Source organism: Echiichthys vipera, assembly GCF_963691815.1.
Source record: "Echiichthys vipera genome assembly, chromosome: 2".
In the NCBI taxonomy this organism is placed as follows: Eukaryota; Metazoa; Chordata; class Actinopteri; order Perciformes; family Trachinidae; genus Echiichthys; species Echiichthys vipera.
Genome location: NC_139827.1, coordinates 29,916,094 through 29,935,506, shown reverse-complemented (window position 1 = coordinate 29,935,506; position 19,413 = coordinate 29,916,094). Strand labels below are relative to the sequence as shown.

The 19,413-nt window shown below is 40.3% G+C and overlaps 1 protein-coding gene across 3 annotated transcripts in view; it reads right to left on the bottom strand.

Moving 5' to 3' along the window:
* Positions 1-19,413, bottom strand: part of rptor (regulatory associated protein of MTOR, complex 1) — a 204,966-nt gene that overhangs the window by 86,314 nt on the left and 99,239 nt on the right. For all 3 annotated transcript variants that reach the window (XM_083924337.1, XM_083924336.1, XM_083924338.1), the window contains exons 8-9: positions 14,435-14,494; positions 1,261-1,361 (exon numbers count right to left, since the gene is read on the bottom strand). In XM_083924337.1, the coding sequence (XP_083780463.1) occupies positions 1,261-1,361; positions 14,435-14,494 (161 nt within the window). The remainder of the gene's footprint in view (positions 1-1,260; positions 1,362-14,434; positions 14,495-19,413) is intronic.

Sequence of the window (19,413 nt, the reverse complement as noted above, 5' to 3'; positions counted from 1 at the left end):
AGTGTTTTGAAAGACTTACCAACTGGCCCCTGTACCAGCTGCTCCATTGAAGTCGATTACCAATGCAATCCAAAAGGAAGGAGCCCCTTGATGATTTATTCCAGCAAAACATCTAAATGTTGTGGTTTGTGGCAGTTTGGTGAAATATAAGTTAGTAATAGATGGTAAAAGGTGTAGAAAAGTCCCACACAGCTTTTCCTGCAGCACCGAAACATAACAAAGATCTCAGGGGGCAGGGGTCGCGTGTTGCCGGTAGACGCACAGCATATGTGAGTGCAGGCACGGGTAAAGACGACTAGCCTGCAACTTAAAGTGAAGAGCTTCAGAATGAATCCTGTTTGTATCTTTCCCTGCTGTGAAACAAAAATGAAAGCTTTCAACCCAGAAACTTTTCATAGGCTGCCATTGCAGTAAGTTGACCGTGCTCTGATAAACCAGTGGCTTTTTGTTTTGAATCTGGGCATTGAGACGCTGATAGAGACCCTTAGGAAGAGGGATTACTGTGTCTGCCACAAACCACAACGTGACTTACCAGTAGGTAAGTCTTTAAAACACTCTTTTAATAAAATCATGCTGCTGCAGAGGTTTGGTGTTATTTGGAGCAGTATTAGTGGTAAAAAAGACGTAATAATGCGTTCAACTCTCCGCCCTGAGCTTTTCCGTGTTAGCCGAGGCAGGCTGTTAGCGACTCTCCGTCTCTTATTTAATGACCCAATTTGCCTACAAAGACCCCTGATTTTACACCGAATTTCACTTTAAGCTAATGTCAGCTCTAAGATTTGGTTACTCTAATCATTAGCTCACTGTTTTCAAAATGAGAATCGAATTAAAAAGAGTCTTAAATATGATGGCTTCATCCATCATCCATGTAAAACACGTAAATAAAGATACAGCCAGTGTAGAGCTAATTTCGCTCAATTTTTATATCATAATAAAAACATAATTTTACACTATATTTTCTTATTCTAATATGTTTGGCACCATGTTTGCCAACCTGCCATGCCTAGTAACCGTTGCTAAGCTTGATGCTATGAGTGGACAATCATTTTTAGGGTTAGGGGTTAAACGAATGGTCAATTGGCTGACCAGTCCTGTGTGTCTGTGTTCCGAATTTCTTTAATTATAGTCGTGAACACAATGTTATCATTATTACAAAAATAAGACTTAATTTGTAGTAGAGAGGAATTATTTGGCCTTATTGGTAATTGTGGAAAAACAACAGCGATTAAACAAGTTTTGTCTTTGTATGTAAAGCCTTACCCCGAGGCAGCACGTTCCAGGCGATCGTGTCGGTGATGGCTGTAAAGATCCAGTTGAGCTCCCCGAGGGGAGTGCGTCTGTCGTTGAGCCTGCCAGGGATCCTGCATCACACACAACATAACACAGATGGCAGTGTGTCAGCCGCGCTCACTCTATGTCCCATAGTTGACTCAGAGCACAAAGTAGCAACTGCTCAGTACTATTATCACAACACATCTGAAGAAATTTACATTTACAGGCACTTAGGCTCTTACTCAGTGAGACTAACAACGAGTGCACATTTGAATATTCATGTTTGCTTATAATGTACACACAAGAGAAACTGTAGGCCAAGAGCTGGGACACAGAGCAACATCAGGCAGAAGCAGAGAATGATGTAAAGGATTTTTTCCCCCAGGTGTGTCATCATGATTAATTAACACATAAAATACATTTAAAAATGCATTTTTTAATTTTTCCGAGACGCTTTGTTGAAATCCTGAATAGAAAGTGGGCTCGGATTGCCTCCGCACAGCTCTCACAGACTGTTACCCAATACGTGAAATACCAATGCTTCACGGCTATCTATCAAAACAAACACTGATATATTACAACAAGGAAGGAGAGTAACTTTATCCTCTGCTCAGGACACCATTCATCCACTATATCTTTACATTGAAAATATCTGTTTGCTTCTATATTAATGCTCTGGATGTTGAGGACACCTCCTTTAAATGTATTTGCAACTAATAAAGCATAACAACTTGAACATATCATATAACTTATAATATAACTCATAAACTCATAAATAACTTATAAACGCTGGAGTTTTGGCCAATAGCTGCATGGTCATAAAAGCATATGCCTTTAAATGAATAAAAAATGTGGTTCAATCAAGAAACAAGACCAAAACAGTCACAATTGTTCGGCATTATATTCTACATTAGAGGCCCAGTACATAGTTGTAAGTGAATCTTAGCTGTGTAGGGGCACTAAACATTACTCAATAAACCAAAACTGCCACAACAGCCCCTTTAGTGAATCTTTCTTCTGTTTAATTCCTCACTGGATGTTCATAGGGCATATCGGACATTTGTGATGTAAATAAAAGCTTCATGTTCTTCATTATTTCTCTATGTTATTATTCTTCATCTAATGTGTCAGTTATTTGCTTGTTACGATGTCTAATTATCACTGATGTGTAAGCATGATTTTACTGTCCTGAGGATAGAACGTTGTCCTGACTGTAGGGAAGGAACGTCTGTGATTGACATCCCATTACAGAATTCTGATATTCTGCAGTTGTCTGAGAACATCAGGAGTGGACATCACTATTGTAAGGGCTGGGAGATATGACCAATATATTCTATCCAGATATGGGTCATTTTGATAGTGCAATAGAAAAAATATAGAAAAATGTACATGTATATATACATTTTACATTTTTTTGCCGCTCTATATCCATCACATCGCCTAGACATACCCACAGTACAGTACCCAGACAGTATCTATAACGTGTGTTAGAGGAACATGAGATCTGTAAACCCAGCCACCTTTTTTCTGAACAAAACTGGCACTTCAGATCATGCTCTAGATATTCCGTGACCAGAGAGTGGGAGCACCGTGGAAATGAGAGCAGGGAAATCTCTGTCATACTGAGCCCAGGGCGACACGACAGTGAAAACTGTAGCTAAGCGGAGAAAATTACCTTTACCACATCAAGGTGTCAGCCTTTTAATTAACACTATGTAAAACTGTGAGAGAAGACGGGAGGATGAGGGAAAAGCTCACACATATTTCAGTTAATGTGAGTAAGTGAGTCATTTGTGTCTAAGTAAAGAAAAAGGGAGGCTGGAATTTAAAGTGAAGATATGTGGGGAATGGTGAAAATGAATGAGAGAGAGCACTTCTTTTTTTTTTAAAAGATAATTTTTTGGGAAGTTTAGTCAAGCCTTTATTAGATAGGACAGAAAGGAAACAGGGTGAGAGAGAAAGAGGGGGAGACATGCAGCAAAGGGCAGCAGGTCGGAGTCTAACCCGCGGACGCCTTCAGCCTTTTCACATGGGACGACTGCTCTAACCACTGTTCCACCGGCCATCCCGAAAAAACACTTCTTAACACTTAACTACAACTCGAACAATTACAGCTAACAATGCTACATACAGGTGTGTATATCAAGCCACTACAGACAACTAGAAGACCAGGGGCTTGACATTGTCTGGGAGGAGCAGACCACTGTGTGCTCTCGCTCACTCTTCTCACACTGAAAACAAACTCAAAATGCTGAAGAAGTGCAGCGGGACAACAGGTCATAGTTTAAGTGTGAAGGCCCCGTATGACTTCTGGTTGTCCCGGTTAGACTGCATTGAGGCCAAATCGGTGTCTAAGTGCCACCTAAATGGCCCATTTGTGTGACATCCTGTGTCCTGAACGCTAACCCCCCAATGCTGCCCGAATAGACTGTATATTTCACAATTATTGTTCCCCGTTAGAGTGTTTTTATGATCTTGACATTTCCAACCACAGCAGTTAGAAAAGAAAAGACAGGGGACTGTGCTTTAGGCTCGAGCTTGTAGCAGGACACGATTGGCAGTAGGTTCTTGTGTTTCAATTTTTAGCCTCAGTTTTTTTGTTTTTTTTTAACCAAGGTTTTTTACCAAGGTTACCAAGGTTTTTGACCCCATGGCAGCAATAACAGGCAGGGATGTTTACTGTGATATTCCTCTCTCACCTCAAAACTGACTGACAAAGTCCGATGGTAGGTTACGTGATGGAGCACCGCAGCTTTACGTTGGGTTACGTTACTCCAAAAGTTTATTTTTTCACCCTCGCAGCCTAAACTCACTCAATCAAATGCAAAGGAGGACTGACATCTTCCCTGCTGTGCCAGATCTGGTATTTGGTTGTCAATACAAGAAGGTGATCCAAAATGGCATTGGAAAACAGGCCCACCGATCGCCAATACAGAGCTATGGCTACACACCATATTCAAATTAAGTTTTACCAACTTGCAGTTGTTTGGCTCCACCAAACAGTGAGGTTGCAGTTTACATCCAAAGTTTACAGCATGGTTCCCTGCCAAACATTTGGTTTCAACTGTGTTTTTATTGTCACTAGTTTGTGCACTGGAGCACTGCAAGAATGTCTCTCAAGACGGAAGCATTAAATATGGTTATATACGTTATCTAACAATAACTGACACCATACTATATAATAATACATAACCTGCTTAATGTTAATCAATTAGAAAATACTTTTACAACGTATAATCAGCACCAAAATCTGGCAGCTGGCATATAAAGCCCAATAAATGACTTCTAACTACACACAGAGTCCGACCTTTTCCTGCCCGGAACCTCCAATTTCCACCTCTAAGTGACAAGTAATAGCGTCTGTGAAGCTCCTGGCAGGTACCATCCCACTGTATAAGCATGGGGGTCAGCCAGTTCCTGAGCACTTTGAGTGCCTGCCAAAGGTGTGTGGCAAGTCAGCACTAAGAATGAACACTCAGCAGTTCATATCCTTGCTCAGTATCCAGTGTAACATATTTGATGAGGGAAAAAGATGGTGTAGTGGTGGACGGTTGGACAGATAATGTTGATGGATGAATTGTCTAGCATGCTAGAAAAATGCCCTCAGAGGTGTTAAAGCTTAGGTCAACTTGCAATAATTTCTTGTTTTACCCTTTTTAGTTGTGCTATATTATCCTGATTTATTCATATTTGCACTATGCTCCGATAGAACAACGTAAATCATCCGTTTTTAGAAAAAGTGCACCTAGAGCTTGTTGTTTGTTTTGCAAATATCCACAGCGCCCGTGTCACCTGTCCACTCAGCGCAGACTCTCAGGCACAGTTTGTGCACACGCCAAACATTCTCCCCCTCCCCGTCGTGCATGTTACAATATCACAGGTACAACCATGCCAAGTTCAAAGTCACTTAAATCACCTTTCTTCCCCATTATGATGCTCGCTTTGAACTGCAGCACATCGTCTTGACCATGTCTACATGCCTAAATGCACTGAGTTTCTGCCATGTGATTGACTGATTAGAAAATCAAAAAATCGTTAACGAGCAGTTGGACAGGTGCACCTAATAAAGTGGCTAGTGAGTGTATGTATCCTTTCCTATTTCTATACTGTATTTAATGATACAGTCTGTTTTAGTGTGAGGCAGCTGCTGAGACACTAAAACTCACCCTTATTTCTCATGTTGATGAAAGTCACTATTAGGAATACAAAGGAAAGGTCAGACATACTGTAGTCCTTGTTCACACTTAATTTAATAATCTCGATGCTTAGATTGAGATTAGCACTGATCAGAAATAAAGAAAGAGTCATCTCACTAAAAAAAGTCGTCTGACGAAGATGTTGGCTCAGCAGTTACCACAATGCAATACAACATCATCTGGCAACACAGTCTTTTTCTACTTAAACCGAACTGTATTTAAAATGGCTAAAAAAACTAAATTGGCGTGTCCATTCAATATGATATGAAAGCTACCAACATAAAATAAAAATATATAATGAACTAAAAGGGCACTCAGAGCAGACCTCTGCTAAGGCCATGTCTCATCTGCTCCAAAATGTAATGGGTTATTCCTTGGCCCATGCCACACCCTTCCACAAAGTGTCATGAAATCCAGGCCAATGTGATCTTGCTGACAGACAAACTAAACAAGAAAGCATAAACTCCTTGGCAGAAGTAATGAGAAAAACTATGAGTGGAATGACAAGAAATTACTTTCAGTATATTGGAAATGGGAGAATACAGCCACCCAATGAGACACACCTGCAAGCCTCAGACTCATGAGAGGCAAGAGGGAACATGCTACTTTCACTACTTACTGTATGTATGAACAATGTAGCCTGTTTTCTATTCATTTATGCTTTGGAATGTGAACCTAAAGATGATCTATATTGTTGGGAGAAACTTTACTTTTTTATATAACTAGATACAAGGTTACATAAAACTATCTAACTATCCACAGAAATGTGACTGACACTGTGTCACGACTAGAAAACTGCAGGTTTGCTAATTTTCAAATTTGGAAATGTGCCATGGGAATTAACAGGAATTTATGGTAATAAACGTAAATAAATCTGGAATTTACAAAATTGAAGGATTTTAAATATAGTAAGGTAAAATATATTTTAGCATAGTTTTGACTAAAACAACCTGATTTCATGCAAGTACACTTGAGAATATCTATGCTATTGCTCAGCACATCACATGCACATAGCACACTGCTTACTGTAGTGGTATTGAGGGCACGCCCCCTACATGCACTGTGCATTCCTCCATCACAGGCACAGAAGACTTCTTCAACCCTGGACTATTGGAGCCACACATTTGGGCCAATGGATTACAAACTTTTTCCAACTAAAGTATTTCCACAATTCCCCTTAACTTGGAAGGTTTCTGGAAAGTTCCCAAAATGTACTGGAAATTTTCCACCTGTTTGCAAACCTAACTGCACCTCTAGATCACAAAGCCTTTAAAAGACACATGAAGCCATGAGAGGAAACAGGTGAGCTGTTTATGCGGTGTAGGTCATTGAGTCATTATTTATATGTATAGTATGTGAGTAATTGAAGCCTTGTTGAACTCCACTGTAACTACTGATGGGGCAGCGGCTTTGCTTTTACAGATTCATCATTTGTGTCTTGTTTGATATCATGGGAATCGATGGGGCAGAAATATAAAAGATTCTATGTAGCACAAAAAGTCTGACCTCAGCTAGATCAATAAACAATCTGAAGGTGTCTGGATACATACACTAGATGTGAACAGGGTCACAAAGTCCTGCATAAAAGGGATACGATTTTATTTAGAGCAGAAGCCTATGTCTACCACCTCGAGGGTTGCTGCTGTATACTGTAGCCGACTCTTCTCTGCGACGTCTCTGTGGACTGAGGGCATAAAGCATTTCCTTACGGGATCAATAAAGTATCTCCTGGGCATTCTAAATGCTGAGGTACCATCTCAGTGATATGATTCCTTCAATTATGGAGTCTAATTCTAGAGCCCCCCTAGTGAGTCCAGCACAGCCGCGCTTCTGATGATGTTAGACACCAAGAGGTCGACCCTGCCCACTGGGGGGTGGAGACACACTGTAAAAGACTCACAGGCAGGCTGTGAAAAGGGATCAACCCACAACACTTGTGTCAGCGCCATGAGAGATAAAAAACAAGGGATGAGTGTGTGTGTAAGAGACTGCAATTGAATATGAGCGGAACAGTGAGAGCCACTGTAGCTTGGATCCAAGCGTATTGTAAGCATGTAAAATCCACAGGCACCAGGCATCGTGACTCTCTTATCTAAAAGGCTTTTGTGATTGGTTGTGTGTGTGTGTGAGTGTGTTGTATGTATGTGGGAAGCAGAGACAGAAGGGTGCACGGATGGAGGAGAAACAGAGGAATATCCAAAATTAATAAATAATTCAACCTCACGCAACCACTCAGTGCTGCCATTATGTGAAACAAATGTTTGAAACATTTCCAGGGTGATGAGTGACATGCTTTCCAACTGTGAAAGACCTTTAAATGTGAATACGTGCCCAATGAGTGGTCAGCAAGTATAATTAGCTGTTTGCACAATTTGGACAAAATTTGTGTGCAATTTGTACACAGCAAAATGATGACAAAGGACAAAAGCTGAGAGAGAGAGAGAGAGAGAGAGAGAGAGAGAGAGAGAGAGAGAGAGAGAGAGAGAGCACAGCGATGGTCGAGCAAGCAAGAGAGTGAGTGAGGAGAGTGAGCTCTGTTCAGTGAGGACAAAGCAGTGAATTTGAGGTAAATAACGGTATTTTCGCTGTTGAATTATGAGTGAATGCAGAGCTATATCCTGTGTGTGTGTGTGTGTGTGTTTGTGTAAATTTGTGTTGGCGCATTGTGCCCTTTGTGTCAGTATCTGATGCTGAGGAGAAGGGGCGTCACAAGCAGCAGTTGGTAATCAGAGGGCTGTTCACTCTGCATAGTGTTATAAGCTAGTGTTAAACCCCAACGTGGGCCAAGCCTACACCCAGAAATGTCCCCTGACCCTCTCTAAACAACAAAAAAAGGAAAATCCAGGGCATTTCACTGCAGAAACAGATACCAACACATATTTCTAGTGGGTCAGAAGTGATGATTCAGAGGGATTACGCTTCTATTAGTTTATACATTGTTATGTATTGTAAATGTTATACCTTTAATGAGACTCATAGGGGTCTTTAGACTGTTGTAAGCAGCTGCTAGTAGTGAGATGATTTTTGAATATCAGTGAAAAATCAATGAATCAGCAGACTGATTATGGTGCTAATCAGGTTCAGGCAGAGCATCAAGGCTCTAATATATAGCACACATTAGCTGCTGGTCCTGCTTTTGTCAGCAAGACAAAAGAAAAAAAAGAAAACAAGACAGGAGTGAAGTCGTACCGGAAATTGTATTCTGTGTATTCCAGAAGAATCCGTACTGCTTTTTGGGGTGCACCAAATGTTGTATAGTGTACCTGAGCTGGTTAGTGAGATATTTTCTACAGGAACCTCATTTGTAGCTGTGCTGCATATATCTGAACATGTTCTGCCAAAATGGGGATCTATATCCAGGGAAAATACATTACATGGATAGGCCTGTGAATGTTCTCATTTTCTCCAGGTCACCGTTATCCCTAAAGCAATTTAAGTCAAAAGCAACTGGACTTTGGCTTTCATCTGGGTCATGTCCCTGTTCATCTAACAAATGTTAAATCCAATATTGTATTTTCTGTTTGCCATTTTGGGTTTATCGGAGTTTGAAGGCCGGACCACCAAAACAATGAGCTGAAAGGCTTCAATGCTACACAGAGCTGAGAGGAACTGCAGCATTGAGTTGGTCACTATGATTGACACTCAAAAGATTGTTATTAAAATATTGATCAGTGCAGCTTTTATATAATCATAATATTCCCTATTGGAACTGCTGTTTCTGTGATATCTCCTGTTTTGATGAAGTGTCCCTTGAAAAATGTTTGACTTGAGTTGGAAATGTGACCCAGTTGCATGGAGCAGAGAGGTGAGATGGCAAATGGGTTTAGTTCCATTTTTCTTTCATGAGCTCTGAGACCATCCATTATTTAAATCTGAGGGACATCAGCTGAGTCAACATTTAGCCCTCTGGACAACATGCAATGAACCAAAACCGCAACTTAAGCATCAGGGACCCAACCGGCCACCTCTGATTAAAAACAAAAAGCCCTTCTGCTGCCATGTTCAGGGCTGCTGAAATATCAAGGGCAAGAAGTTAAGTCACAACTTAATTTCAGCATTTTAGTGAATTAGATTTTCTTTTACTGATTATGCTTTTCCATCTTTTCTGACCTATGAATGTAGTTATAAGGTTTTATAGTTTTATATATGTTTTTATAATACCAGTGTCAAATAATGAAGTACTTTGCATTTAGACGTGAGACCTGCCGACTGTCTGGGTTGGCTGTGCTCACCTCTGAATGCTAGGGTGTCGGTCGCTATTAGAGATTTCTCTGAATTTCTGGGATTTGTCTACATAGAAAAATCCTGAATTCCCTATTGGTCATGCTGCTACAAACAGGCTCAAACTGTAAGCTGTAAGTTCGCCAACTTTTATGCTGTTTTGGTGTTTATTTTGGAAGTTAACCTGTTAAAGCTAATGTTAGCATGTTGCACAGCTAACGTCGCTAGCTTCCATATACAGCAATTCACCATGACGTCACAACAACAGTATTCGTTCTCCCGGGTGGCAAAAGCTGAAGCGTTCTCCGATGGCACCACAGAATTTATTTACACACTTCTGAGAACCCTTCCATACATCATTTTCAATCGCTTGTCCCTATCGGGCCGATGCCAGCTGACATCAGGCGTGAGGTGGGGTACACCCTGGACAGGACGCCAGACTATCACAGGGCACATAGAGACAAACAGAGACAGACCATTCACACTCACATTCACACCTACAGGCAATTTAGAGTCATCAATGAACCTAACACGTGCACGTCTTTGGACTGTGGGAGGAAACCGGAGAACATGAAGAAAGATCGAAGCATGTAAACCTATTGTAGTTGATCCAAAAAATACAACCCTGAAAACTAGTATAATAGGGCCTCCTTAAACATTCATTGTACCACACATATTGACATTTATAATCTTGTGTTGAATGCTGATGAATGCCCTGCTTTCATATAACCATGCTTGTACTTCAATTAAAGGTCATCTATCTCATAATCTGATATTTTATTAGTTCTTCAATATTGTTAGGAATAGACAGTCTCAAATCCAATTTCAGTGGAGGATACGGACTAATAAAGAACCGGTCAGCACTGTTTAGCTGCAGAGCTCTTTCTCTTAACCTTACTGGCTTCGTATTAGTGTACAACCCTGCTGTGTATATGTCTGAAGCAGACAGCCAAGACCAGGGCCGGACAGCCTGCATGAGCAGTGTTTGGAGTGTTACCTCGCTGAAACTGCTGTGGCTCGCAGGCGTGTGGTGTCACACAGACAGTGTTGCTGCCTGCCTTTCTACATTGAGTCTCCCTATGATAATGGCCACAAATAATACAAAGTTTCATTTCATTATAAATATCACTTCTATTTGTTTTAGACAGACAGAGAGTTTAAGAGTCTGTCCACAGAAACCCTAGAGGGTTTTTTATTTGAAACAGAAAGTATTGAGTTCAATCTTAATATTTAGAATTGTTCATTATTCTACATATATACACATTGAAAGTGTAATGAAAGCTTTGTTATGGTGTCAGCATGACTGTCAAAAAACAATTTCACTGTCTCTTTTTGCTATGAACCGCGTGGCAGATCTCAAATCTCTAGATGTTCTGCAGCCTGTCTGAGCAGCACGGCAACCTGTCAACATAGGCAACAAACACGAAAACATCAAGTTCAGTGACACGTGCGGAAAGTTGCCCGGCTGTAACACAAAGAGCAGAGCCATGATATTATAAAACAAAGCAGAACAGCCCGTGTATGAGTGATTCACCTACAACCCTTGAGGTGTAATTCTGGCGTAAAATCATCCCAGGGTCTTCTCGGACACTTACATACATCAAATAAGCCATCGAGACATCAACCTCTTTGTGTATGAACTATTAACGAAGAAATCCGGTAGAGTCGCTAACAGCCGGCTGTGGCTAACAATGATTAGCTTGGGGCATTATGGTGATTATGGGCATTAAAACAGCTTCTTATATGAAGCTGCTCAAAATAACACCAAACCTCTGCAGTAGCATGATAAGAGTCCTTACGCATAAAACTTTTGGACTTACTTTGGTAGTCGACTCGAATGGACATTACTATGAGAGGAGCTGGTACAGGGGCCAGTAGGTAAGTCTTTAATAAACTCCGGGTTCACTAACTACGTTGTTGGTGCTTCATTGCGTCGTTTTATGTGTAAGGACTCTTCTCATGCTACTGCAGAGGTTTGGTGTTATTTTGAGCAGTATTAGTGGTTAAAAAAGACGTTTTAATGCCTTCAGGGTAATGCCCTCAGCTGATCAGTGTTAGCCACGTCCGGCTGTTAGCGACTCTCCGTATAATCATCATTAATAGTTCATACACTAAATAACTTTCTCGATGGCTAATTTGATGTGTACAAGTGTCAAAAAAGACCATGGGATGATTTTACGGCAGAATTTCACTTTAGGTTTTTAATTTGAAAGAAAAGTGAAACCATCTTCTGTTGGTCATGGTATTTGCCAGGAAACAAACCTACAATACAGTTTCTAAAGCAGGCGTGGGTTTAGAGCTGACTTTTGATTGTTAGTGAACGTAGCACTCAGTTTGTCCCTGACAGAAAACCATTGTTTCTGTTCAGTGTTACTCATGCCTAACGACAGAATGATAACAGGTGAGCATGTTTTCCCCAGCACCGTCTCTGACGTAAACTAGTGTGACGTTTGTGGGTGCTAAAACTCTCCTTACAGCAAGCAGGTCATAAATTACTCTTTACCCTCTCCACAGAAGCCCATTCTTTATAGTGGTGAGACAAGTGATAAAAGATGAAGAGGACATGAGAACTTGGGCTTCAATGCTGTCACACCCACCAACTGATGTTGGTGAGGTTGAGAAGCAGAATGTAGGAAAAAAAAGATGAGTGAAAAAAGGCCTTATTTCTTCAAAGGAGTTCGTCATCACTCTAGTGGTTTCCCATCCTGCAGTAGATATACGCACAGTACAAGGGCATTTCCTGCATAATGCTTAACCACTGGAGAAAAGCGGTGTTTGACAGAAGAGGAAGAGGCGGAATATGGTAGGGGAAAAAAAATAAAATCAATGAAATAAAAATTCCTTGTTAAAGATAATGAAATGGTAATAGGAAGAACAGTGACAAACTGTTGAGGGGTGTGAAGCATGTTCACATTAGGGATAATCCTCATTTATCTTTTAGAAACATGGGGACCAAGTTAATAGTGAACATGTAAACCCCATACAAATGATCAAATTACTCAGTGGACCAATTATTCTGAAAAAGCTTAAATGAGTGAGCGCTGAGTCGCATGATTCCTAATTAATCCAAACATGACCTGCAAAGCCATTAACCAAAATGTAACAAAAACAGAGAAAAAAAATCAAATTTAAAAAATGGGGAACAGTATTAAAAACAAGGTAAAACATTAATTTTAACTTGACACTTATAGATGTTTCAAATTAAAAGCATACCATAAGAGAGGGATGATATACTTTCAGCCTGTCGAGGGCTTTTTTTAAAATGTAGATCATCCGTATTACATTTTACTGATTGAAGCATAATGCCTTGAAGCCTGCAACAGAAGTGCTGCCCAGATACAGAAACAGCACCTAACAGGACTGCAAGGTCCTGCAAAGAATGGTTAGTTTGGTTTATTAGCCAGTGCTCTACCCTACCTAAAGGGTATTTACACCAGGCACTGCAAGAATAAGGTTTGAAGAATCATTGAAGATCCAAACCACCCTGGTAACAGCCTCTCTTCTCTGCTGATGCCAGAAAGAAGGTACCGGATACACCAGGCCAGCACTGAGGGACTTGTGCCCTCAGGCCACTAGGATCCTTAATGAGGACACTGCCTAAGAACCCCCCACCAACCGTCGTCAAAACATTTTAATTAATGTTTTAATGCACAGCTTTAAGGAGCTGAAGGGATAAAATGTCATGTTATATGACTTCATGTGACAAATAAATTGATTGATTGACATACATATATATATATATATATATATATATATATATATATATATAGAAATGGGACATTTGAAATAAATTACATCTGTAATAAAAGCCTGTTTCAAAAAATGGCTGCACTTGAGGTAAATATAGACTCAAGATGGAGAATTTACAACACTAGATTAGACATATGGCCCTCTCCAAAGGAGAACACATAAAACAAAGTTAGGGTGGGAAAGTACATAAGCACCGTCGTGAGTTTGAAGAACCACACACGCATGCATACGCACACAGAAAAGACCTCTCGAGGACACGCAGGACAGAGAAGAGCAGAGAAGTGCACAGTATCTCTGATTAAACCCTCAGCCAAGAAGCCATTAGAGTCGAAAAAGTTTTCACACTAAAATCTCAGCATGTTAAGAAAAACGATTATTCACATTTAAGCAAACGTTATTAAAAGACTGCTGAGACACTCTTCAGGTTTAGCACCTCAAGGTGCTTTCCAAAAAGACCTTTTTTCTGACAATCTGTTTGAAAGTTACTTGCTACTTCAAAAACCTCCTCAACCAACTTAGTTTATGGGTGTCATTTAAATCTCCCCCGCACACAAGGAGGAAAAAACCCCAGAAAAGCCACCCCTGATGGTTCTGTGAAACTACTAAAACTCTGAATATGACGTTCATATTGAGTGCTAATATTACTCAGAGTGCGTGCCTATGAGCAAGAGATGTTTGGCGCTCAGACACTTGGCACCCAGAGGTTTACTGAAGAAAGGTGGTGCATTAAATCTGCCAAACTTCTTTTGCTTTGGCTGTGAGGGAGAAACAAAGGCAGAGAATTATACCTGCAGGATGGAAAACAACAGGCGCTGACAATAAGGAGGAGAGAGCAGAAGAGACAGACAGGACGATAGACAGAGAGAGAAAGACACCAAGAAAACAGGATAATGATCTCTCTAGACTGCACCCTCCTGAGAGAGAGCGACAGCAAGAGCGAAAGAGTTTTTTTTTTTTTTTTGGTTTATTCAGGATGGCGATGAAGTGCCACTTACTTCTCAATGAGGTCTAACGTCACCCCTGGCACCAACTTGGAACTCTTCTGCATACAAAACCTGTAGAAAAAAAACAGACAAGGAAAAGCTGCTGATAAGAGTTGGAAAGAAAATAAGAGGTGCTCACAGACTAGACAAAGCAATAAAAATGTTTGGCCTCTACATTACAGATTTTACGATCTACTAGAGCGACAATCAACGGATAAAGTGCTCAAATGAAAAATGAGAGCTCCAAAGATTACAACCACTGAGCACTCTGATAAGTGTATTTTGGCTGAGTTACAGTCAAAGGGGCGGGGGCAGGCAGCAGGACACGCAGAGTCATATTTCTCAAATGTCTGGCATTGTTTACTGTGCGTGGTTAGCTCTGACAGGTCGGGCCAGCTGTAAGTCACAGCAGGTTGACGTTCAGGAGCCTCCACAGAAGCACGACTCTGCGCTCACTGTGAGACATCCCACATCTGGAGGAGAGCAGGTGTGCGTGTGCACGTACGCAAAACATCAGTCACATCGTTAAATGTAAAAAGCGACAGAGATTACACTGTAAAGAAAACATAACCTTTTTTTTCTTTGTTTTTTTATTATATTAGCTCTTCTAATACAAAATCCATCCAGTCAACTTCATCTAATTCTTCATTTAACCCCCAGATTTCAGAGCAGAACTCCACAACCAGCTGGAAACACATTTAAAGTTTAATGAATGGAATTGATAAAAGAACCTATGCAAACTGTTTATACATCCAGCAGAAATGAAGCAACTGGTGTTTGATAAGCAGCATACAATGTTTTTTTTTTAAATATTTTTTGATGAAAACCGACTTGATGAGAGTGCAGAGAAAAAACCACAATAGGAAAGTTGTGGGCCGCAAAACCACAGCAATAAAGCCAAAACACTATTTATTAGGGGAACTTCGACTTTGATAATTCTCTACGGGTTCATCGCTGCGAGTGACAACATCAAATAACTGGTTGTTTGTATTGTTTTTGTTGTTTTATTTAATTGTAAAGTAGTTTCAAATTGAAACCTTCAGGTACCACACTGCCATCAAACCAGGATCAAGGCTGATCCCCACCTGAGAGAGAACCCTTTGACTAATATAATCTAACACGGACAAAGCCTTCACCAGGAAATTCTAACCTAACGCAAAAGTGCCAAACACTGCAGTTCCTCAAATGACCACTGGCGTCTGGCTCCAAAAGTGAGTCAAACCCTGTAGAGCCCAATGTGAAACTGTCCAAATCTAAGGTAGGAAAAAACATGTTTACAGAATGATACAAAAAATGGTTTTGGTCTCTAGAGCTAACTACATTAGAACTGTAGTGGGGTGTGAATTTTTTTTAAACACACCCGTTTAAATGATATTAAGGCCATGACTGCTTTGAGTGTAAGGTGAGTGCTGTCACAGGGGGCTTACATATGTTTAATCCAATCTAAGGTCCACTCTCCGGACTTCAGTTGGACGTACTGTGAAGTGTTTACTGTCACCAGGTCAAGTCTGCAAGGGTGAGAGACTGCAAAGCTGCTGATAGACGGACCTTAGTCACTGCAGATCTTGCTTTTGGAACTATTTCAGCCTTTTTTAGCCATATGAGCTATAGATTTGGTATGCCACTGCACAGCTTTTATAGGATATGCTGCAATAACAAAATGCAATTTGATGAACTCTATAGCCTAGTCTTCTACATATTTCTGTAACATGGTTTGTATGAATACTTTAAGATAATTGATAATTTGATTAGATAAAACAATCAAATTAGTTAATTTAAACTGCTGAGTTGATTAAATTCAACTGGTTGAATTTTTACAGTTAAATAATGAAATCCAATGACCAAAGCTATTCTTTCATGATGTCCTAAAGCTACCACATTGATGTATAGTTTTAGTGTTTCCAACAACTGAAGCCCCCCTCGTGCCTTGAAGAAAATATTTCAAGAGGATAGAAGTCATGCATGGAGAGGGGATTTGTATTCAACAACTGATCCGACCTGACTGTGACGTAATCTATGGGGCTCACATTCAAAGGTTCTTCCTGATGCTGGAAAATAATGAGATCCCACATGGCCACAGAGTGAGTGACTGTCTCTTTAAAGAACAGCACGGGCCCTGAGTGTGCCCGGCCCTCAAGTTACAAAGACAAGGAAGGATGTAACCAGGACAACTTGTTCCACAGTCTTCTTGATCAGAAACTTCTTCAATGAAAGCCATCATGCACAACATCTGCGCTGGTATGTGCTAGCACTTTGTTGTTGGTCAGGATCATGGCCAAGATTATGTACTTTTGAATTTCATATGAAGCACAGATTCATTATTTTGTTTATGTTTTGGTGCTAAAAAGGGGATGCGGTGAATTCCCCAACTTAAAGAGAGTTGATTAAGTAAAAGTCAAATGAAACGGACAGACTGACCAAAGTAAACAGAGCACAGACCAAGTAGGAGGTTGCATCAGTGAGAGCGTGTTTCAACCCACCCTCCGTGCAGGGATATGTAAAGTCCCTCCAGCAGGGAGGATATGAGAAGGGAGTGATGAGCGAAGAAACGGAGAGAAGAAAAGGAGCATTCGGTCGCACCAGTAACTACAGTCATTTTGATCCACAACCTGCCATAGAGAACACTACGTTTGTGCCAAAAAAAGACTATCATTCCAGTGTTGCACTAGACAAAGCTATTCTAGGAGGGGTTATAATCCTAGTATATGAAACTGACCCTAAGATGGTTCCCCCTGACTTGATTATTTGACTATTATATAACTAAAATGGAAAATGGGCTGTACAGCGTGTGATACTGCTGTAAGAATATGCTAATGATATATCAAATGGGTATCGCTCGATGGTATGCAGCTAGCAACTACACCTCATCCCTGTGACAAACTCAAGAAGGGAATCAGGACAGGAATACAGATGTTTGCATCTTTCAACGCACAGACCTCAGTGCATTCTTACAGGATTAAAGTACATCTTCATAGAGCTCAACAGTAACCACCCACTCTTTGAATGGCTCCAGTTTAAGACGTTTAAGAAAATCCTTCATATAAGGAGTTTTAAGCCTTGACCCAAGCCAACCAAATACCAGATGAATCATGATCATATATAATTTGATTTGGAGCAAAAAAGAAATCTGAAGACAGAAAGAGAAAAGGAATAAAGGTAAAGCTCACTAGTCGTTGTGGGTTGCTGTCAACATGGTAACAGTGAGCTCCATCAATTGGAGACATCACTGTTACGCTTAGGATTGTGGGTAGTGTACTTAAAAAAAAAAAAGTTTTAAATGGAGCATGAACCGACCTTTCACAATCTCATAGCAAGTCTACCTCGGATGCACTCTAAAACCAGACCATACGTCACTGTGACGCTAAATAGTTTGAATGAGTGGTGAGGTCAGGGGAGAGAGCATTTACATCAAAGCTTGTGCATTATCTTTTCAGAGCTGTCTTCACTCTACTCTCACCTAAAGCCCATGGTCTTTATCAAATACCTGCTGAATGCACTTCAGCCACATGATGCTTTTAACCTAGTATTTGGGCATTAGAGGTGCATTCACACCATTCAAAGGAAACACATAACCCTTTTAGGGTACTGTAACTGCTATGAACTTAAAGTAGGACACTGTCAAACGTAAACAATAAAAAATCTCTTGAGACATGACTCAAGCTTGGAAAGTAATCTAAAAAAAAAAACAACAGTTACCAGGGGTGATTGAACCACATTAAACAGTAAGTTTTGAAGCCAATTCAAAAGCATCTTCGCCTGGGAAGCATAAATCAACATGGTTCAAACACTTAAAGCCGTATTCTGTTGTTGATTCGCAATTGCTCCATGCTGTGGCAGAAACAGATGTACTTCTAGAGTCTTCTTCTAGAAGAAGTCTTTTCTCACCACAAAGTCCAATTGCAATAAAAAAACAACAACTCTCTCTGCATTGTCTCATTTAAATAACCTTCCACTTGTGTGTGCATCAAAAGACAACTGCGCACCAAAATACCACACAGATGGATGAAGCAAATTTCACTGTCAGCAAAATACCAAAAGGTCGGAGTGCTGCTTGCACTAGTCATTACGGCCCCACAAAAAATAGGGCCATTCTATTCTGCAATAGAAGCTATTGTCAGTTTGTTTGTGGTGTAAAACAGGTTTTAAAGGCCTGCCTTAAAGAGCTGAATTGCAGAATTACCCTCAAATCTGGCTGGTAGTAATGACACAGTTTCCTCCTGAATCACTTTTATATTCTTCGCAAACTGCCACATTTGGGTCTTTAACAACACTATGGCTGTCTGAAATCACTCCCTTGTTCACATATTAATTCAATAGTTTATAAGTGAGCAGTAAATTGTGATATCAGACACTTCATTTGTGTCATCAAAAGGACATCAAAATGTTGCGCAACTGCTAATTTTTGCATCGATAAAATATGACACGTTGTATTGAAGGAGTGTTAGGAGAAAGTATTGCACATGTCATGGACATTCTATTGTGGGTCTTTCAGGGCAAAATAAAGTTTGTAAATGTAACACTTTAGGACACAGCAGTGCTAACACCAGCATGGTAACATGCTCATAATCACAATGTTAACAAAGTGATGTTTAGCAGGTAATGTTTACAGTGTTTATTATCTTTGTTCAGTACAGCTGAGGCTGATGGGAATCACATTCGTCTTAAGCAACCAGCCTGACAAATAGGGATGGGGATTGATTAGATTTTATTAATAGTAATGCTGGTATTGATTCCTGATCAATTTTCGGTGTGGAAAAAAAAAGTTGGCCTACACAGCTTTAATGCCTCAATGCAACTGCTCTATCATCTATAAGTATGAACACAGTGTAAATCAAATGAGAGAATAGAATATAGAGTATAAATACTATAAAGAAAATAGAGATGCACTGGTTCCAGGATTGGATATCGGCTCCGATATTGACTAATTAACTGGATCAGATATTGGGTAAATGAGGTGATCCAGCATTCTGATCCAGTCCTTTCTTTTTTAG